This window comes from Giraffa tippelskirchi, chromosome 1, assembly GCF_054371585.1.
Source record: "Giraffa tippelskirchi isolate mGirTip1 chromosome 1, T2T-mGirTip1v1.2.pri, whole genome shotgun sequence".
NCBI lineage: Eukaryota > Metazoa > Chordata > Mammalia > Artiodactyla > Giraffidae > Giraffa > Giraffa tippelskirchi.
The window spans coordinates 203,015,553-203,038,353 of record NC_137275.1 but is presented as its reverse complement, the minus strand read 5'-3'; the positions used below and the strand labels follow the sequence as shown (position 1 = coordinate 203,038,353).

Below are 22,801 nucleotides of genomic sequence, written 5' to 3'. Positions count from 1 at the left end.
AAAATTTCACATCTACTTTATATCACCTTGTTGTCCCTAATAAAGAAACTGCAGAACTTTCATCATAAATGCATTATGAGTGGTTTCATATGCACTTAGCTTTTTTTCTGATCCCTAAATCTCTCTTTTTATAGCAATTCAGCTGGAAGTTGGTAGTTTACGTAAACTCCCTAAACCTAAGGTAACTACTTGCAGTGTTGCTTAGGGTAAAGGGAGTGTGAAGAGTTATAAGAGTAAACCAATAAAAACAAAATTAATAATGATATTATTATTATTATGACAATAGACGTTACATCAAAATATCTGAGTCACAATGTCTTCCTTTCTGGGTCCACCAATAACTAGTGATATACTAGGATGGGAAAAGGCTTCTTTTAGTCAGGAAAAAGTAATGGAATAGGAAAGCAAATGAGAGAAACCCAAAAATGTGAATGTAAGAGGACATGTGTGGTCTTGCCCCAGTCTGCAGCAGGACAGCGTGGGGCAGAGCCATTGTCTTAGGTCAAAGGAATGATGTAGCTACTGAATGTTGAATGTAAGACGCACTGAACACTGATTACATCCGTGGTATCAGAATCAGGACAACAGCAAATCAACGAAGTTAAGGCATGATTGATAAGGCGGCCAAGGGACTTTGGTGTTTGCAAGCACTGAGGAAACATGAAGGGTTGTGAAGATTCCAAGCTGGGGTTGGGCCAGGTAAGGATGGGACATTCCAGGCCATTGCTGAAGTTCAAACTTAAGACCAGAGAGATCACTTCACACTTAGAGCTGACCAAATTTCTCTAGGTGGTATGGTGGGTAGGAGTGCTACACCCGGATCATAATTTCCTCTTCAGGCCAATCAGGAGGTGCTACACATAGAGGAGATCATGACCCTCACTCCAATTTCACTAGTTTGCTCCCTGAAAAATATTTAAGGAAGGGGAACGTAATTTAATAAGCATCTCCCCTACCCCAGGAAATTTATGAAGCTGGCAGACCTTCCCAATTAAACCTGGCTAACAGCATTGGTTCTCAAACTTTATTCTCCATCCCAATTACAAGAACTTTTAAACATCCCAAAGTCAAAGCCACATTCTAGACCTACTAAATCATGATTTCTGGATGAGGCATGGATATTGATGGGGTTCAAGGCAGGCCATGATAAAATATGTCAAAGTGGCATATTAATTACTTTGAATTAAATTTCCTTAACAAACTGCCAGTGCAAGAAGGACGCTTTGACCCTCCGTTGTTGCCCTGAAAGTAGGAAATAAATCTCCCATGTGAAAGTACCCTTCCTTCCACAGAGAGATCTTTATAAGGAACTCAGGGCCCAGTATGTAAAGAAACTCTGCTTATATTCTTCAGTAATTAGTACCCAAATATGTTTCTTTGTCATGTCCGTTCTCCAAAAATTAAGTTTCTTTATCTAAAAGGTATAAGAGCTGTCTGCTTTGGAGACTTCTCCGGGCCTCATAGTTTTATGGAGCCCCCATATGCACAGAATTATATTTGGTTTGCCCCCTGTTAAGCTCATATCAATTTAATTATTAGGCCAGAGGAACCTAGAAAGGTAGAGGAAAGTTTCTCCTTTCCAACTATTGGCTTAGTTGGCAGGATCCTCACTGATTGGAAACTGCTTTCTCTCAGGACTGGAGCAAATAAAGAGATTCTGGGAACTCTGACAAAAAGTCAAAGAAGGTAGGAATCCATATCACATCAGCATCCTGAATCTCTGTTTGCAAGGTCCAGTGGAAGCAAAAGTGGTGAGAGTCCTTTCTTTAAATATCCATAAACAGACGAATGGGTAAAGAAGGTATGGTATATATATACATGGAATATTACTCAACCATGAAAAGGAACATAATTGGGTCATTTGTAGTGATGTGGATGAAACTAGAGTCTGTCATACAGGGTGAAATAAGTCAGAAAGAGAAAAGCAAATACATACACTAGCAGAAATTATTTGTGGAATTTGTTCCTTGGGCATAACAACTCTGGTAAAATTTGGTAATGAGTACTCTTGGCTTTTATTGATCCTTTTTAAAAAATTTTTCTAGAGATGGTCATGGTTTTCCTTTGTCTCTGTTGTGTTTTTCATCATAAGGAGAAAAACAAACAAACAAACATAGGGCAGAACGGTGGCATGCGCCCTTTAAGGCTCTTGTTCAGGCTTATCTCTGGTAAATTCAGGGATCTCATCAGACCCACATCTGTTTAGATAAATTTTACCATGGGTCTCCTAGGTAAAAACTAGATGAGGTTTTTCCTTTTATTTTTGCCTTATATTCTGAGAGCTTGTCTTAGTGACCAGCAACACTATTTTCTCTGGTTTCTGCCATTTGGAAGGTGTCCTTACTAGAGTGCATCTGGTGGCCAGTTGAATAAATAGACTGGGATTCTGAGACAGGCGGTCACAAGCATCACCCTCTTTGGCTGTGCCAGCTCCCAGGGAAATTTGTTACAAAGGGTCACAATCCATCGGGGCCTTTGTTGTTCCTTTGCTCATGTGTGCGTGCTCAGTTGCTCAGTCGTGTCTGACTCTTTGCAACCCTATGGACTGCAGCCCGCCAGGCTCCTCTGTCCATGTAATTCTCCAGGCAAGAATACTGGAGTGGGTTGCCATTGCCTTCTCCAGGGGATCTTCCTGACCCAGGGATTGAACTCACATCTCCATTGTTGGAAGGCAGGTGGATTCTTTACCACTGCACCACCTGGGAAGGGCCCTGTTGCTTTCCTAGTGCTGAGAAATACCACTCCATTAGCACCTGCTTTGTGTCATACATCATCAGGTTTGTAACTAGAGGTTTCTCAAAGACACCGTTTTCACCGCATCATCCTTACTTACTACCTGTGCCATTAAACTCTTCGCTTTCTTAGGCCATCTTTGAGAATGAACCTGCTGAATCTTGCGAGGCCTGCACTCTTTTGTGAGATGCCTCTTGCAAACTTGTGTCGCTGCTCAGTCGCTCAGTAGTGTGTGACTCTTTCAACCCTATGGGTTGTAGCACGCCAGGCTTCCCTGTCCTTCATCATCTCCTGGAGCTTGATCAAACTCATGTCCATTGAGTCGGTGACGCCATCCAACCATCTCATCCTCTGTCCTCCCTTTCTCCTACTGCCTTCAATCTCTCCCAGCATCAGGGTTTTTTTCCCATGAGTCAGCTCTTCGTTCAGGTAACCAGAGTATTGGAGCTTCAGCTTCAACTTCAGTCTTTGTGGAGGTCACCCCTCCTTTCCCTGGGTCTTGGTGCATACAGCGTTTTGCTTGTGCTCTAAGAGTGTCTCTGGCGAGTATGAGGTTTAATTTTATACATGATTTTGCACTCCTACCATCTTCTTTGCCCTTGGCTGTGGAAACTTGGTTAAGCCATGAAAGATTTATTGGTTTGGGTCATATTAAGATCCAGAGTGCCAATGACAAGATGATGAATCCTTTAAGTTGAAAATATAATTGATTTCTTTTATACATTGTCTTATTGGTGTCTGTGGACAGATCAAATTAAAAAGTGGATACAAAGAAGTATAACAGCTAACCTTAGGGACTCCCTAACAAGATGAAAGAACAGAAATTAAACTTAGAACAAAATTGGAGTTCACATCTAACATAAATTCTCCTTCTTAAAATAAGGCACCATCTCCTCAGCAAATTCCCTTAACTCCCCAAACTCCTTCACCTTTCCCAGAAAAGCCCTTAAACACTCAACTGCTTATTTTTAACTTCCTTTTCTCTACAAGATTTATAGAGTCACTCCAGCCTAATTTCTAGGCCCAGGGTCTACAGGTTACTCATGTTAAGACTCCAACCAGGAAATAAATTAAACAGCACCATGTGCAATAGGCTATTTAGCTGGCCCTATAATCAGTTCAAGCCTTCCTTATGCAATGTCTTTTGCAGATATATCCTAGTCTCCCCATCCAAATAATTAACATCCACTAGACAGCAGAACATAAAGGCATAGAAATATTTTGATCCCCATCTTAGCTGGAAATTTGTTCCTTGATAAAAAAATCAAATTCAAAATAGTGTGATTGAGTGAGCAAATCAACCTCTAAACAATATGATGAAAAAGCCTCCCCAGTTCCTTGAAGATAGCTTAGAGAAATGCAAACAAAGAAGTTAAAATCAGCAATACTTAACTCATTACTCCAGTCTTTATAAAAACTGAAGCATAATTCTGAAATATCTCAAAATCCACTCAGACATTTTCCTATTTACCTTCATACATTTTCCGATATTCCAAAAACCAGAACATTGGAGATACAATTGCTCTGTACTTGCAAAACGAAGAAAAAGTTCAAATAGTAATTACCATAGACTTCTATTAATAGTTAAATACACCCCAAACTCCTAAGAGAAAACTTGTATTCTTTCTCTGTCTTTTGAAGTTATAAAATGTACTGGGGCTTTGAAATGTAAACATCCTGGAAGGTAATTAAAACTTTGCCCAGACTGAAGGAAAAGGGGATGGAGTGGAGTGGAGATGTTGATTTAAAAAAAAAAAAAACATACGGCTGAAAATGCTCTCTTGTCCAAAATCTAGTTTATAATCTTCTTAAAATTACGTGTCAAAGACAAATACAAATCTTCAGAGTACAAAGCTTTAGCCATCTGGACGTATAAAATTAACTTATTCCGAATGCTATGTATAAACTAGTGGGTTTTATATCATTATATCTAATTAATGACTGAAATTTTAAGATGAAAACTATGAGATCTCTGTTTATGTTTGCATGTATGTTTATATATGTATACAATAGATATACATACAGATACCTTCAGATACAATTACCAAATTAATTTGAAAAAGAGCTCTATTTAGTTGGCTCAAAATTAAGTTGTTGTTCAGTCTCTCAGTCATTTCTGACTCTTTGAGACCCTAGGGACTGCAGCAAGCAGTCCTTGTCCTTCACTTGTCCTTCCTTGTCCTTCATGATCTCCTGGAGCTTGATCAAACTCATGTCATCCCCTTCTCCTGCCTTCTTCTTTTCCATCATCAAGGTCTTTTCTAAATGAGTAAGCTCTTCACATTAGGTGGCCAAAGTATTGGAGCTTCAGCTGCAGCATCAGTCCTGACAATGAATATTCAGGACTGATTTCCTTTAGGATGGACTGGTTGGATCTCCTTGCAGTCCAAGGGACTCTCAAGAGTCTCCTCCAACACCTCAGTTCAAAAGTACCAGTTCTTAGGTGCTCAGCCTTCTTTATGGCCCAACTCTCACATTCATGCATGATTACTGGAAAAGCCATAGCTTTGACTGAACAGACTTTTGTCGACAAAGTAATGTCTCTGCTTTTTAATATGCTGTCTAGGTTTGTCATAGCTTGTCTTCCAAGGAGCAAGTGTCTTTTAATTTCATGGCTGCAGTCACTATCTGCAGTGATTTTGGAACCCAAGAAAATAAAGTCTGTCACTATTTCTATTGTTTCTCCATCTATTTGCCATCAAATGATGGGACAAGATGCCATGATCTTAGTTTTCTGAATGTTGAGCTTTAAACCAACTTTTTCACTCTCCTCTTTCGCTTTCATTAAGAGGCTCTTTAGTTCCTCTTTGCTTTCTGCCATAAGGGTGGTGTCATCTGCATATCTGAGGTTATTGATATTTCTGCCGGCAATCTTGATTCCAGCTTGTGCTTCATCCAGTCTGGCATTTCACATGATGTGCCATGCATATAAGTTAATTAAGCAGGGTGACAATATACAGCCTTGATGTACTCCTTCACCAATTTTGAACCAGTCCATTGTTCCATGTCCAGTTCTAACTGTTGCTTCTTGACATTTTTCGAATACAGGTTTCTCAGGAGGCAGGTAAGGTGGTCAGGTATTGCCATCTTGAAGAATTTTCCACAGTTTGTTGTGATCCACACAGTCAAGGACTTTAGAATAGTCAGTAAAGCAGAAGTAGATGTTTTTCTGAAATTCTCTTGCTTTGTCTATGATCCAATGGATGTTATCAATTTGATCTCCAATTCCTCTGCCTATTGTAACTCTAACTTGAACATCTGGAAGTTATCATTAAAGTATTTCTAAATCTCATGAATAGAAAATAATCCATATGTTTTTCTATGTGATCCAGGATAATTTTTGGTAAATAAAAGCCAGTTTAAATTTGTTGATTTAATTAATACAGACATGTCTTTAGAGTTATCATTAAGCATAATATATTTTTTTCTACTTAGATTTACTAAAACTCAAATAAGCTTATCTTATCTCTGTTACAAAATTGTTAACAATAAAAATAACTTAAGATGATGGTTAGTTGCTTTAATGTCTCTTTAAATCTTAACTCTTCAGGAGTAATCTAAGTATGATTGTTTTTAAAATGAATTAAATAGATGTAAATGAGATAAGAGTTTTTAGATGAACTTTTTAAGTTGATTGTTTTCTGATATATTCAGTTTCCCAAATCTCTTTGGCTTCCACCCTTAGAATTTTGCTGATTGAAATGAGGTGCATTTATTAAATGTTTGATAATTTCCAGATAAGATAAAACACTGAGACATTAATTGCTAAACAAGTTATCTACTTTTGATTTCTTATTATAGAGTCTAAAGGTATTTGAGTCTATTAATAAACATGGCACATGCCACTTTGAAAACTTGTGCTATGCAAAAATGCATATATCTAGAAATTATGAAACACATTCCATAAATTTGCCAATCTAAAGACTGCTGTGTAATAGTACATAATTGCTTACTTCTTAATTTTCACTAGAAATTAAAGTTTCTAGGGGTTGAGAATTCTAATTAATACATATGGTTAAAACTACTGGAAAGTATAAGGTAAACAATTTTATTTGCAAGGAAAGTGGGATGTAGTTTCAGTTAGAAAATGTATAGGATGTGAAGATGTATTTCTGTTGAGGAAAAATAAAATAATTCTGTCTTAAAATAAAGTTGAATGGGAAAAAAATAAAGAATAAATTAAAATGGATGTAGAAAGTTGAAGAAGGTTTATAAAAAAGGAATCTTAGGAAAGATCAATGAATTTGTTATAAAAATTTTGAAAAAATCAAGCTTTACTATCAATAGTGTACTTAGATAAAACTAAAACTTAATTTTCCTTCATCTGTTCTCATGAAAGCTTTTCCTGTATCTTTAATGTAATTTGCCTAGAAAAACAAAGATTCTGTGTTTTGCCTTTATCAGGTTTTTGATTATTTTTAAAAGTTAAATCTTTCCTATATTAAAATGACTTTTTACAACTGTTTAACTTTCTGTATTTGCCTATGAAATTTTTAATTGTTGTCATTATTAAATGAATAAGTATTGTTTCACAATAACCTAAGATCCTAGGGCTTCCCTAGGCACAAGTGGTAAAGAACCTGCCTGCCAATGCAAGAGACATAAGAGACATGGGTTTGATCCCTGGATTGCGATGATCCTCTGGAGGAGGGCATGGCAACCCACTCCAGTATTCTTGCCTAGAGAACCCCACGGACAGAGCCTGGAGGGCTACAATCCATAGGGTCGCAAAAAGTCAGAACTGAAGCGACTTAGCATGCTTGCCTGCAAGCTATGATCCTATTTAACCAAATGTTCTATAATCTCTTTGATATTTTTGACAAACTTCCCCCAAATTCAAATTCTAAATGAAGTGTTTTAAATCAAAAACTAACTTTGAGAATTTCTAGAGGGCTTCTGGCTTGCCTGAAAGGATTTCCTGTGTCTCCTTACAAAAAGAGAGAGATTAAACTAATTAGGTGTATTTGATATGTTAAATTACATGGGAAACATTATCAAATATGTGACAATAAACCTTCTTAGATTATATTGCGTGGGTAAATGTTATTAATGTAAGTGCTCTAGAAATTATATAAAATTCCTAAAAATCTGATATGTTCCCAAGTATAATGTTATTGTTTATGATTCTAGTTGCTATTTTTAAAGTGTATGTCACAGAAATAACCAAATTTCCTTGTCAATTACATCAATGAATTTTCATTTGATCCTTAATCATGGTCATTTTTAAGTCTTTTTTGCTCTTGCAACTATGTTTCATCTTCAGAAAACTTCATGGAAATGACTCTAAAGTGTTCTAAAATACAGTCTCTGATAACTTTCAGATCGTACCACTAAACTAGGTATGAAGCTACTAATAGAGAAACAGATGGCATTGTAAAACTGCTAGCTAAAGATCAACAAAAATTAATCACGTGGGACTGAATGAACAGGATGATTTTAACTTTTATGACTTTTTTGTTTGAAACATAGCTAATTTTTGTTAATGTTTTGTTTTCCAGATATAAGGAAACCTTCCCTCTTAAACTATGACTTACAGAAATTTGGTAAATTATTTCTTTGTAAGCAAATTGAAACGCTTATCTTTTTCTCCCTACCTGATTCTTCTAGAATTGAAAACTCATTGAGTACTCTTTATGGCAATGTAATTATTTGCATAAGTTCACTAAGAATCTGTTCTCCTTATGCCAGGACACAATTGGAAGCATTGGCTATATTACCAAGGCTTTGACTAGAATGTCATGTTTCAGAGAGGCATGCATAAACTCAGATATGATTAAACACATTTAAGAAACTAAGTGAAAGTCGCTCAGTCGTGTCCCACTCTTTGCAACCCCTTGGACTATACAGTCCATGGAATTCTCCAGGCCAGAATACTAGAGTGGGTAGCCTTTCCCTTCTCCAGGGGATCTTCCCAACCCAGGGATTGTACCCAGGTCTCCTGAATTGCAGGCTGATTCTTTACCAGCTGAGCCACAGGAGAAGCCCAAGAATACTGGAGTGGGTAGCCTATCCCTTCTCCAGGGGACCTTCCTGATCCAGGAATCAAACCGGGGTCTCTTGCATTGCAGGCAGAATCTTTACCAACTGAGCTATGAGGGAAACCCTTAAGAAACTAAAGTTGACTTAGTAGAGCTAATAAAGCCCCTTGAAAAAAATCTGATACCTTGTGTCACGGTCTGTGCACAGGTTGAAAAAGAATTTTCAGACATGAGGCAGGATTAGGGAAGAATAAAGTTTATTAGAGTCGGAGACGCTGTTGAAACAGTGGGCCAGCTGAAGGAAGAAACAATTGAAGGGAGAATAATGAGGGTGCCAAAAATGCAGCAGGTTGACTTCCTGGCAGACCAGGGAGAGCTGATACCTTTCACAGCTGCTGCTGCTGCTGCTGCTGCTAAGTCGCTTCAGTCATGTCTGACTCTGTGTGACCCCATAGACTGCAGCCTACCAGGCTCCTCCATCCATGGGATTTTCCAGGCAAGAGTACTGGAGTGGGTTTTCATTGCCTTCTCCAGCCTTTTACAGGCTGGAGGCCAATTTTTATAGCCTCAAGACAGAGAAAATTTCTATGGGAAGGGTGGCATTAGGTGATTGGTTAGAAAGCTATAGGATGGGTAACAGGGTGGGTATTTTACTTAATATGAGGTCAGGGAGCTGGCCGGTTTAGATCAGGAGGCTTATGGCAGCAGTTGCTATGGAGCTTGGTTAATTCGGGAGATGAAAGTCCTGTGATCTTGGTATAAGACTCCACACCTGTGACCTTGGCATAGAACTCTATATAGGTTGCTTACACCTTTCCTGACAAACTAACCGGGTAAAAAATTCACTTCCTGGAAAGCATAGGAACCTCAGAAAATGTTGGGAACTTCAAAATCAAAGGAATTAATCCAAAGCTTTAGATCTCACAGGGGAAATCTGAAAACAAACAAGTCCTTGGCTAGCCTCCTAGCCTTGAGAAGCATTAAAAAGTTCAATCTGAGATTCCTTATGAAAAAATCCAGCAAAGGAGATTTTAAAAGATTCTATATGGTCGATCTCTATTCTTACTGCACTCATGTAAATAGCCAGGCCAAGTGTAATGAAGCTAATTTTTTCAAATAAACTAATGTGTCTATCTTTGGTAAAAATGAGGGTGATGTTTAGAGAGAAAAATTATGTTTCAATAATACTCTTATGTGGGTGTTAGATTCTGTCACAGGAGAAAGGAGCACAAGAGAATGGTCATGTCGCAGCTCTTCTAAGCGCTGGGTGAGTTTCTGGGGCGGGCTGCCAAATGAGCAAGTAACTCCAGAGCAAGCCATAGTGAATTTAGACAGATAAACACATTCCATAGACAGAATATGGATGTGGACCATCTCAAGTGAGAGTGGCCCTGGGGTGTGGGGGTGGGTAGTTATGGGCTGGATAATACGCTAATGAATGGGAGGAATAATCTAGCAATTTGGAAGAAGGGGTGAGGATTTCCAGGAATTGGGCCACCACTTACTTTTTTACCTTTTTGATCAAACCCGGGTCTCCCGCATTGCAGGTAGACTCTTTACCGTCTGAGCCACTAGGGAATCCCATAATTAAAATTTGTTTTTCTGTTATTCTCATGTCCATGTAATTATTAGGCCAGCCAGAAGAACCTAGAAGTGTAGAGGAAAATTTTTTTTCTCCAACAATAAGTTTCAAGACTCCTCCACACAGTTCCAGTGTGCAACAAAATAGGAGTATAAGTAGGTTACAGCCTTGCTACTCAGTGACCAGAAGCATCCATATCACCTGAGAGCCTGTTAGAAATGCAGATTCTTAGGCCCCCACCCCAGCCTGCTGACTCAGACTCTGCAGAAGCACAATGTCTCAAGTGCTTTATTTGCACATTAAAGCTTGATAAGCACTCAGTGGGATGCCCTTTAATGGGTCCTAATGGGGCCTGCCAGTTGTAATTATTTCTGTAAATGGAAAAATCCCCGAATAATGTAGTATTAATGACCTTGAGAGGGGAAGGGGACGGCAGTACTCTGAGAGTCAGACTGGAGAATGCTGTTATAGAGGCTTAAAGAAACTGAAAGGTTCTGGTTGATTGTTGTATCTGCATAGATTAATTTTCACAATGCTACAGACCTTCCAAACTGAGTCATACATCGTCCAGGGATTTTATTTCCCTTGAAAGTTCACTGTGTGACAAGACAGTTCCAAGTGCTTTGTGCTTATCGTTAATGTAATTCTCGGGGCCACTCATGCTGCGGATGTTAATAATTCCCAGTTTGCAGAAGCACAGGATGGTTAAGAGCCTGCCCCCAGTCATCTAGCTATTCATTGGCTAAATGATGGTTCTGTTGTGTTGACAGTTATTGTCTTTCAAAATCAAAAGTAAGGTTTATTTTATAGTCAGTGTTGTGAAGAAGGGATAAGAACCAAGGATTTCAAACAGAAATTGTGCCCAGGAACAGCACTGGGCTTTTTATATCAGCTCCACTTAATAGCCTGGCCTTTGTGAGGAGGGAAGAGTTTGGGGAAAACAAAATTAAAGAGGAGCTTTTCTTCACTTCACTACTCCTATTCGAAGCCAAGGAGGTCCCTGCCTCGACTTCTTTCCTCTCACCTCACTCAGCCCAGAGCATCACATCAGCCCAGTGACAGGAACCAGTGGAGAAACTTCCTCAGCGACCACAGTGCAGCTGCTGTTGCCAAGCCCAGACCTGCAGGGCGTGACAGTCTCCCATGTGGTCATCAGGTGCAAGAAAGCAACTGTAGAAGAATTAGGTCAAGATCATCACAGACGCGCAATGTTGTGAAGAGTAAGAAATATCACCACCTTCCAGCTGTGTGTCAGAACCAAAGCTTTATTTTAATATGCTTATTGTTTTCAGAACATCACTGGCAACTAGAAACTCATATGCAAGAGTGATTTTTATAACTGTAGATAAAATAGATAATGGAATTGTAACAGTAAATACACCTTAAATATAAATATACACATTGCCATCCCACACGTATAAAAGTCATGCTCTGTAAATGCTCTGTCCACACACTATCTTTGTGGGACGCTGAATTTCAGGATGGATCTTCGAGGGTTTACATGTGTCCCATTAGTTATAGATATTTCCAGAGGTCTTATGTAGGAGCAACACATTACAAATTTTGAAAAAAAATTAAGTATCACAGAGCATTTTTTGAATATTTAATATTTTTGTTCTATAAAGAGAATTTCTTAAATATTACAAATGGTGAAACAAATATACTAGCTTACAGATATATACAGTGTACTAATTTATACTTCAAAAATGCAGGAAGAGAAATTATATATATATTTATATATATATATATAATTTTAGATCTAATGAACAATTCAATATTGCTCTTGAGTTGGTCTTGCTGTATTGCATGCATGCCTAGGGCACGCCCATGGCTTGTCACCAGATGGAAGAGGGATTGGCAGGGACAGAATGGGACCCATGGAGCCCCAAGCTTATTCCCAGAGAGCCATCTTCTAAGCAATACTTTGAGTTTTGTAACTTACTGAGGCGAGGTCAAAATCTTGTGTGTCCATACACAATGTAGGATGTGTCCTCAAGAATCACAACTACTTATTCGAGGATGGGGCCACATAAATGCTAAAAACATCTGATTCAGTGAAACTAACTCCTCGAGCCCTGAGTGTCAATTGGAGAGCTTTGAAAAGATTATTTTGAGATAATCATCTATACCCTCTGTGCAGTTCATAAAAAATGATCTCAGAACAAAGACCCATGATTGAGGCATCAATAGCCTTCCAGCAAACTCACAGGCAAAATACAAAGGAACAAAATGTGTCCCGAATGACATCAGATTTTCAATAATTACAAGCTTCTCACATTGATAAAGCTGTAAACGCTTAAAAATGTAGACATTGCCTTGAGAGGGCTAAATGAATTTCTAACTTGGATCAGGAGTAATGTGGCAGTCATGGGGAGCCTGCAAACCGGGAGCCCTGTGGACAGGACAGCTCATGGCAGACATCACATTTGACCATTAGCTTAACCCACCTAAGATCTCTACAGTTCATTTTGGCCATGAAGTCCCATTTCTTCTTCCACTTAACCCAAATCTAAATTACAAATGGATGGCATCTCTCTGAGAATGGAAGTAGAAAAAAAAATAAATAAATAGGGACAAGTTGAAAAGCAAATGTTCTAGAAAATTCAGCGATGAGATCTCACTGTGAAGGTTGTGAAACAGTCACTTGTAACAGAAGGAGCCTAGCAGAGGGTGTGGCTGTTAGGTCTCGGAGAGGGCTTGGTTCTGGACCAGGAGTTCTGGGTTTCCCTGATCCCCGCTGGTTGCCAGGCCAGCCATCCCTACCCTCCCTGCCCAAGTTCTATTCTAGGAGGCCAGAGCGGTAGGCAGACCACGGAGCCAACGGTTTGCAAAGTGCCTCCCACACACTAAATACATCACAAAGATGAGTTATTAGCAGAGCAGAGGGGAAGAGAGGAAGGCAAGAAAATTAAACCAAAAGGGGTAATTTAGCATCTGTTGAGAGCACAGAGCTGCCCAGAAGTGGCCACAGAGGGGGGGGCGGGCAGGAAAAACACAGGAGAGAGTGGTATCCATAAAGGTCCTGAACTTGACCACTCAGTACCAGCTAGCACTGCTGCCTGGCAGCCTGGAAGCATCCCTGTATGAGCCTGAGGGCAGCACTCACTCTGCCTGCCAGGCAGGTGACAGGAAGGTGTTCTGCAAGGGAAAATTCCAGAGGAAGCCAGAGTGGGATGCAGACTGGAACCAAGAAGAAAACTTACAGGCTCTGTCAGTGGGAATTTTCAGGAAGCAACTCCAAAGCAGCCTTGATGACAGCAGAAGAATTAGCTGAGTAGGCTGTGCCCTGCCCGTGACAGAGGCCTGCCCAACCTGTCTCTAGCCAGCATGCAGCAACCAGCAGTGGTTTGAGGATGCACATGAGATTGTTTCCAGAGTGAACCCAGCATTGGCCAGTTCTTAGAAGACATTTCTAAAGGAACATGCACCATAATCGATTACTTGAACTCATTTTCCAGGAATATACTTGTTAGAGATAATCATCAAAAACACAGCAAACAACTTCTGTCTCAAAGTATTTCATTAAGGTGCAAAGTATGGCACAGACATGTCCACGTCTGTTAGAAAATGGATGTGCTTCTGGTCTTTGGAGGGCCTTTATTGGCTGTTACTCAGTTGGAGCTAGAGCGAGTTATTGAAAAAAAAAAAACATCATGTTGGAGGACAAAAAAATCTCTAAAAAATAGCTACTTTGATTGCTTTTATTTAAAATCTAAGGGCTGGAAGAGTTATACCCCTCATGGGTCAAAGGAAGAAAACTTCACATTTCTAAAACTCTCAAAATATAACACACAAAAGTATTATTGTGAAGTTTCAGTATTGTCACAATATCCTCACACAAATGTTTCAAATGGAAATTGAAGAATTTCTGACAGAGTGGCACACTCTTAGTGAATTCACCATTGTATGTGAAAAGAAATACTCTAAAAGGTTAAAATGATATCTGCTAATAACTAGGCTAGTGAGCACATCCCCTCAGAGTGGCAAGGCTCACAGGCCAGCTGTATTATTTTTAATTCAGTTAAAGAACCATAGAAGGGAACAACTTTGGCGTGCTCACCTCCTCCTGTCCCTGCCATCCCCCAGGGATGTCACTGGCTTCGGAGCAGAGGGGACGCCTGGTCTGGGGGTGGTGCCTGCAGCTCTGGGTTAATGTGCTCTCACAAGTATCCAGATGGTATCTCCTGCTATCAGCACAGCACACTCTCCTCCTTTTGCAGGCACAAGCCTTCCTGCCTCCTGAAGGCCAAGGATGCCTCCAGAAATGGCTGATGTCCCTCAGGTTCCCTGCGATGCCGAGCAGTGTTGGTTTTCATTTTAAACATCTGTCAGATTCCCTGATTCTGGAGAGGGGCTGCTTATCGGTGGTGGTGTGAAATGCCCTCTGAGGACAGTTGGGCACGTCTCAGTCAAAATGCAATATTTAACACGTGGGCGTCTGACATGCTACCCTGCGGGTGTCACGTGGGAGGGAGAGGGGCAGAAAAGGGGACACACAACCGTCGCTCCCACGGGAGGGCGGTTCACATGACCACGCACTTGCCCTTGAGCTTCTCTTTCCGTTTCTGCTGCTTGCTCTTTTTCCCGTCGATCTGGAGGCTCACGGTCCTGCGCTTCTCCAGGTTGAGCAGCTCCTGGAAGAGCTCCTTCACGTTGAGGTTGAGCTTGGCCGAGGTCTCCATGAAGGCACACTTCCACTTGCGGGCCAGCACCTCGGCCTCGCTGCTCTCCACTTCGCGATTCGGGCTCTCGTCACACTTGTTCCCCACCAACATGATGGGGATGCTCTCCACGTCCCCTTTGATCTCGCAGATTTGTTCATAGATGGGCTTGAGCTCCTCCAGAGACTGCCGGCTGGTGATGGAGTAGACCAGGATGAAGGCGTGCCCTTTGGAGATGGAGAGCCGCTGCATGGCCGGGAACTGGTGACTCCCCGTGGTGTCCGTGATCTGCAGGGTGCAGATGCTCTTGTCACAGCTGATGACCTGCCGGTACGTGTCTTCCACTGTGGGGATGTAGCTCTCCCGAAACGTGCCTTTCACAAACCGCAAGACGAGAGAGCTCTTGCCAACACCACCTGCGCCGAACACGGCCACCCGGTAATCATTGCTCTGCTCAGGCATGTTGCTTGCGGGTTCCAACGATTAGCTAGGAAGCACCTACCAAAGGAACCAGATGTTTGAAAGAATTAGTAAAAGAAAACCTAGGAAAAGACCGCTTTACCCTCTCTTGATAGCTTAAAGGAAAAAAAAAAAAATTGAGTGGTATTATTTGCTTTCACTTTTCCTATATAACAATTCAAATTTCATTTTAAAATTCTCTAATTCTAAATCCAACTATAGTTAACCCTCAGTTTTCAACAGGGATGTTGATCTGCTGAGTGGCTAACTGGAGTCAGTCTGTTCCTCCTTATTGGACCATGGCTCTGAGCAGCTTTGCTCTCATATCACCCAGCACCCAGGGAAAAGATGCAAAGTCAGTCCAAGGGAGGAAGAATCCAGGAAAGGTAATGGGGAGCTGGAAATTAGCCAATCCTCAACACACACACAGACACACACACACACACAGACACACACACACACACACAATAATAGCAGATCTTTACTGTTTAACCTAAAGTGCTATGAATAACTCAATATACTGGTCATAATACATAATTTTTATAAGTACAGAGAGGGAGTTAAAGGGGAGCAGAATGCAATTAATAGTTACACAATGTTTATATTAACTCATGAAATCCTCACCACCCTACAGAACTGGTGTCATTATCCCCTGCAAAATGAAGAATCTGAAAACACAAAAGGAATAGGGGAATGTAATGTCCCTGACTTCACACAGCCAGTGAGGTGAGCTGTTGCTTAGTTGTGTCCAACTCTTTGTGACGCCATGGACTGCAGCACGCCAGGCTTCCTTGTCCTTCACCTCCCAGAGCTTACTCAAACTCATGTCCATTGAGTCAGTGATGTCATCCAACCATCTCATCCTCTATTACCCCCTTCTCTTCCTGCCCTCAATCTTTCCCAGCATCAGGGTCTTTTCTAAGTGAAGTGAGACAGGGATGCAAACTGACATGTCTCTGTCCCACAGGCTGCTGGAGTCACAGGGGGCCTGAGTGTGAACTCTCATTAAGCAGCAAGTATTGACAGTTAACTAAGAAGCTTGGAGGGGTCCTTTCATTCATCACAATTAAAATGATTGTGGATGCTTTATTTTTAAGAATGATAAGAAGTGTTACTAAGATAATAGTATAAACCACTATTAATGGTCATTAAAATGGAGTAGAATGGGGTTTCCCTTCAATACAAATACCACCTCTTTCCTGACATATAGATTATTAAATACCTTTCATACTGCCCCTGTTTTGGTAAGGATACAAAACCATCCAAAAAATAGAGAATCAAGCAATATCCAACATTTTTAAAGCAAAGCAGACAAGTAACATGGTAATGTGAAATATGGAACCCATTTTCTCTAGGCAACATTTGCTGACTTTCACTTTTCACTTTCACTTTCACTGTTTTTGGAGTAACTGAGGGATAATAATAAAAGGCATTCCTCAAAATCATTTTCAGAGACCAGTAAAAATTAGATATAATTAGCCATGGAAGAAAATGGGTGTGTGCAGTGAATATCTACTGGCAGACAGATCAGGTCAAAGCCCAGGACAGTGACATCTCATGTCATGATTTCTTTCTTAGTTCACTATGTACATTGGCCTGCAAATATGCTCAATTAAATACTCAGCTATTTTCGTATGCACTTTGGAACCCCTAACCTACCGAGAAACTTGAAGAAGCATTTATATACATATATATGCACACACACAACTAAATCTCTTTGCTGTACACCTGAAACTAACACAGCATTGTAAATTGACTGTACTTCAAGTTTTTAAATGGTTGCAACTTTTTAAGAAAAGAACAAAGTGAACCCAGAGAAAGAATAAAGAAAGAAAGATTAGAGTAGAAATTAATATAGAAAACTAATAGAAAACAATTAATAGAATCAAAATTTGGTTCTTTGAAAATATCAACAATAATAATTTTTGCATTAGGTTGAAGAAAAAAAGACTCAAATTATTGAAATCATGAATGAAAGAAAAAACACTACAGATCTTATAGAAATAAAGGTTATAAGGGCATGACCAACTCCAAGCTGACACGTTAGATAACTACAATGAAACAGATGGAAACTACTCAAGCTGACTCAAGAAGAAATAAAAAATCTGAATAGAACTGTAATGGGATAATAATCAAAATACCATTTACAAAGAAAATGCCCAGGTCCAAATAGCTTCACTGGTTTATTCCAGCAAAGAAATTAATACCAATTCATTACAAAGTCTTCCAAAGAAGTTAATGGGAGAGAATACTTCTAATCTTTATGAATCCAATATTACCCTGATACCAACACTAGAAAAAGATGTCACAAAAAAACCACAGACCCCGTCTCTTATGAATATAAATATAAAAATGAACAAAATAGTAGCAAATTGAATCTATCAATATACAGAAAAGACTATATAAGCATAACCAAGTAGAAATTATGCCAGCAATTCAAAATTGATTTTATACACACACACACACACACACACACAGGCTTCCAGGTGGCGCTAGTGGTAAAGAATCTGCCTGCCAATGCAAGAGACTCAGGAAACTCTGGTTCGATTCCTGGGTCGGGAAGATCCCCTGGAGGAGGAAATGGCACCCCACTTCAGTATTCCTGCTGGGAGAATCTTATGGACAGAGGAGCCTGGGGGGCTACAGTCCATAGGGTTGCAAAGAGTCAGACATGACTGAGCATCTGAGTACATACACACATACACATATATACATAAACATATGTATGTGTATGTATGTGTGTAATATATATATATATATATATAACATAAAACAATATATCAATGAAAGACAAAATCCAAGATACCTCAGTAGTACAAACAATTGATAAAGTAAAAGTGTAGTCACTGAATCAAGTCCTACTCTGTGACCCCATGGACTATAGTCTCTGCGCATGGAATTCTCTAGGTAAGAATACTGGCGTGGATTGCCATTTCCTTCTCCAAGGGATCTTCCCGACCCAGGGGTGGAATCTGGGTCTCACCCATTGCAAGCAGATTCTTTACCTTAAGCCAGCAATAAAAGTGAACTTCCTCAACCAGATAATGGGCATATAGTGAACAATACCAAACTAATAAAATACTTCATGGTAAAAGACTGCATTACTTCTCACTAAGATCAGGAAAAAGAGTATTCGCTTTTATAGTTTCTATTCAACACGTTACTAGAGTTTTGACCATGATAATTAGGCAAGAAAATGAAATAAAAGGCATTCAGACTGGAAAGGAATGAAGCAAAACTATCTCTATTGCAGGTGGCATGACTTTGTATTAATAGAAAGTATTAGTATAAAATCCTAGGGAATCCACTTAAAACTATTAGAACTAATAAATTAGATCAAGTTTTCAGAATATAACACCTGTTTAAAAATAAACTATTTCTACACACTTGAAATGAACAATCTAAAATTAAGAAACCAATTCCATTTACAATATCATCAACAAGAATAAGATATTTGGGAATACCTTTAACAAAGAAGTAAAAAATATACACCTTTGAAAATTATAAAATACTGTTGAAAGAAACTGAAGACCTACATTATTGGAAAGATACACATGTTTATGTATCAGAGGACTTAATGTTGTTAAAACAGCAATAGTCCCTTGAGTCATCTACAAATTCAGTGCAATTCTTCAGAAAATCCCAACTGACTACATAAATTGCCAAGTTGATTCCAATATCCACAGGAAAATTCAAGAGACCCAGAATACTGAACCAATGGTAACTGAAGAAAAAAAAGAAAAAGTTGGAGGACACATACTGTTTGATTTCAAACTTATTACAAAGCTACACTAATCAAGACAGTGTGATATTGCACAGGATAGCAAATAGATGAATGAAAAATTTCAGAGTCAAGAAATAAATTCTGACTTTTACAGTCGAATTATTTTTGACAAGGATATCAAGAAAATTCAAGAAAGAATATCTTTTCAACAAATGGTGCTGGAACAACTGATATTCATATGCAAAAGAAAGAAGCCTCCCTTATACTATATACAAAAATTAACTCATAATGAATCGAAGACCTAAATGTAAGCCCTAAAACTAAAAAAATCCTAAAAGAAAATACAGGCATAAGTTTATGATCTTTGATTTGGCATTGATTTCTTAGTGGTGATCCCCAAAACATGAACAAGATTGAAAAAATAGGTAAATTTGATTTCATCAAAATCAAAAAGTCTGTGTATTAAAGAACACTATTAAGAAAGTATAAGGCAACCCAGAGAAAGGGAGAAAATTTCTACAAATCATATATCTGACAAGTGATTAATTCCAGAATATATAATAAATTCCTGGCATTCAATAACAACAACAAACCCATAAAAAATAAAAATGGACAAAGCATTTGAACCAACATTTCTTTAAAGAAGCTATACTAGTGGACAATGAACACAAGAAAAGACACTCAACATTGTTATTACTAGTCACTGTTGTTGTTCAGTTGCAAGTCATGTCTGACTCTTTGTGACCCCATGAACTGCAGCATGCTAGGATTCCTCGTCCTTCACTATCTCCCTGAGTTTGTTCAAATGCATGTCCACTGAGTCAGTGATGCTACCTAAACATCTCATCCTCTCTCATCCTCTTCTCTTCCTCTGCCTTCAATTTTTCCCAGCATTAGTGTCTTTTCCAATGAGTTGGCTCTGACTCTGCATCAGATGGCTAAAGTATTGAAGCTTCAGCATCAGTCCTTCCAATGAATATTCAGGGTGGATTTCCTTTAGGATTGACTAATTTGATCTCCTTGCTGTCTAAGGGACTCTCAAGAGTCTTCTCCAGAACCACAGTTCAAAAGCATCAATTCTTCAGCACTCAGCCTTCTTTACAGTCCAACTCTCACATCTGTACATGACTACTGGAAAAACCATAGCTTTGATTATATGGACCTTTGATGGTAAAGTGATTGTCTCTGCTTTTTAATACACTATCTAGTTTTGTCATAGCTTACTGTCCAAGGACCAAGTGTCTTTTAATTTTATGTCTTCAGTCAATCCACAGTGATTTTGGAGCCCAAGAAAATAAAATCTGTCACTGCTTCCACATTTTCCCCTCCTATTTGCCATGAAGTGATGGGAAATGCAAATCAAAACCACACGGTAAAGCACTTCACAGACACTTGGAAGACTTTAACAAAATTCAAAATTAAAAGAAAAAAGAACAGAAAATAACAAATCTTGACAATGTTGTAGGGAAACTGGAACCACTGTGCTTTGCTGATCTGAATGTAAAGTAGTATAGCTGCTTTGGAAAGCAATCCATCACTTCCTTAAAAAAGTAAACAGAATTACCATAAGACCCAGTGATTTCCCTAATCCTACACCCATGAGAAATGAAAACACAGCCACACAAATAATTGTATGTGAATGTTCTTAGCAACATTATTCGTAGTAGTTAAAAAGCAGGAAAAAATCCAGATGTTCACCATTTAATGAAAGCATTAAGTAAAAATATGGTATATCCATACAGTGAAGTATTATTTAGCAGTAAAATAATATGAAGTATTGATAGGTGCTCTAGCAAGGATGAACCTTGAAAACATGATGCTAAATGAAAGAAGCCAATAACAAAAGACCACACATATTGTCTATTTATATGAAATATGCAGAATTGCAGATCTATAGACACAGAAAGGATATTTGTAATTGCCTAGGGATGGAGCGAGGTGGATGTTGGGGAAAACTGGGAGGTGACTGGACAGAGTTTCCTTTTGAGTGATGAAATGTTCTAAAACTGACTGCAGCAATGATTGGACAACCCTGTGAATATACTAAAAACTACCAAGCTGCATACTTCAGTTGGATGAATTATATCTCAATAATGCTATAATTGTAAAAAAGACTGCATAGGATAACACTCCACTGTATATGATGATGTTGTCTATTGATTCTGAAACTGATTCAGTGAATATCCTAAAGTTAATAGGCTCAGCTTTATTTGTAACAGCCAGATGATGGAAACAACACACATCTTCACAATAGAAATGATAAGCAAAGAATGGAATATTCATACTATAAAAAGCAATATACTGAATTAATTTATCCAAACAATAAGAAAAAGCTATGAAAAGAACAAAGAATAATACATACAACAACACGGTTGAATCTGACAGTTGAGATCTGCTAAGCAGCCTGCTGAGCGCTAGAGATGTTGCATATTTTCACTGGGCAGTGGTTACAAAGGTGTTAACACCGTACGTTATAAGATGGTTATACAGCTTATTCTGAATGATTTCATTCTTTGAAACTTATCACGGAAGGGGTTCCTTGGTGGTTCAGTGGTTATGACTTCGCCTTCCAATGCAGGGGGTGCAGGTTTGACCCCTGGTCAGGAAGTTAAGATCCTACATGGCTCACGGCCAAAAAGACAAAAGATGTGGATATTGAATAATATACCTCAAACTGAGAAGGAACTTTGAGATTAATAAATGAAGCAGGCAACTCCATAAAGTACAATTATGAAGTTTATTGAAGGTAACTTACATATGGGGTGGATGAGGCAGAAGGCAATCCAGAAGCATTCATAGCTGCACTTCGCCCTGTTGAAAGGGCTACAGGGGAGTTTAAAGGGGCCAATGTGAAACATAGAATCTGACGACCAAGTGAGAAGCATCTTTGCACCCACTGGGAACCAATGGTTTTTCCTCCTGGAAGTTGGTTGGTGTGTCTGTGTGTGTGTGTGGTGGGGGGGGGGGTCTCATGACCATCTGTGCCAGCAAAGGCATTTATTCCACTTCTCATGTCATGTGAAGGTTAGGGTAAAAGTTGATAGGAAACATATTCAACTTGTGAGTATTCCGTGTGAGTTAGGCAGAAGGGTCAGAAAGATCACCTGGAGAAGGGAATGGCTACCCACTGCAATATTCTTGCCTGGAGAATCCCATGGACAGAAGAGCCTGGTGGGCTACAGTCCATGGGGTCATAGAGTTGGACACGACTGAGCGGCTCACACTTTCACTTTCAGTTATACAGAGAAGGAAAGGGGAAGGACTGAGAACTAAGATGGAGCTGACAACAAGGACTCAGTGTGGTTCAGCCACACAGAAGGAAATGAAGACCAGCAAAGTTTCAGTTAAGTGGTGTAGGGTAGTGAAAGTCACTGCAGTGGGCATAAGAGTGATGGGAATTGATGAGATGGATGGAAAGAAAAGAAGTGCAGATTCTATTTAAGGAAATTCAGGGATTGAGGAAAGGAGAGGGATAATTGGCAAAGGCTAAGGTAAGGGTTAGACAAGTGCGAAAGAGTGTCTATATGGGTCTGCTGCTGGGTATCCGATGGAACAAATCTGAAAAAAAAAACAGGAGCCACTGGGATGCAGGATGCACACACAGCAAGTTATTTTTCAAGGAGAGAAGGAAGGGCAGGTGACGGCAGAGGAAGCCCCGATTAAA

General features: G+C 39.4%; 1 protein-coding gene across 3 annotated transcripts in view; it reads right to left on the bottom strand.

The window, feature by feature from the left end:
- Window positions 1-13,980: 13,980 nt before the first annotated feature.
- Window positions 13,981-22,801, bottom strand: part of DIRAS2 (DIRAS family GTPase 2) — a 29,423-nt gene continuing 20,602 nt past the window's right edge. For all 3 annotated transcript variants that reach the window (XM_081546744.1, XM_081545436.1, XM_081546201.1), the window contains one exon: window positions 13,981-15,452. In XM_081546744.1, the coding sequence (XP_081402870.1) occupies window positions 14,817-15,416 (600 nt within the window). In that variant the 5' untranslated portion in view covers window positions 15,417-15,452 and the 3' untranslated portion in view covers window positions 13,981-14,816. The remainder of the gene's footprint in view (window positions 15,453-22,801) is intronic.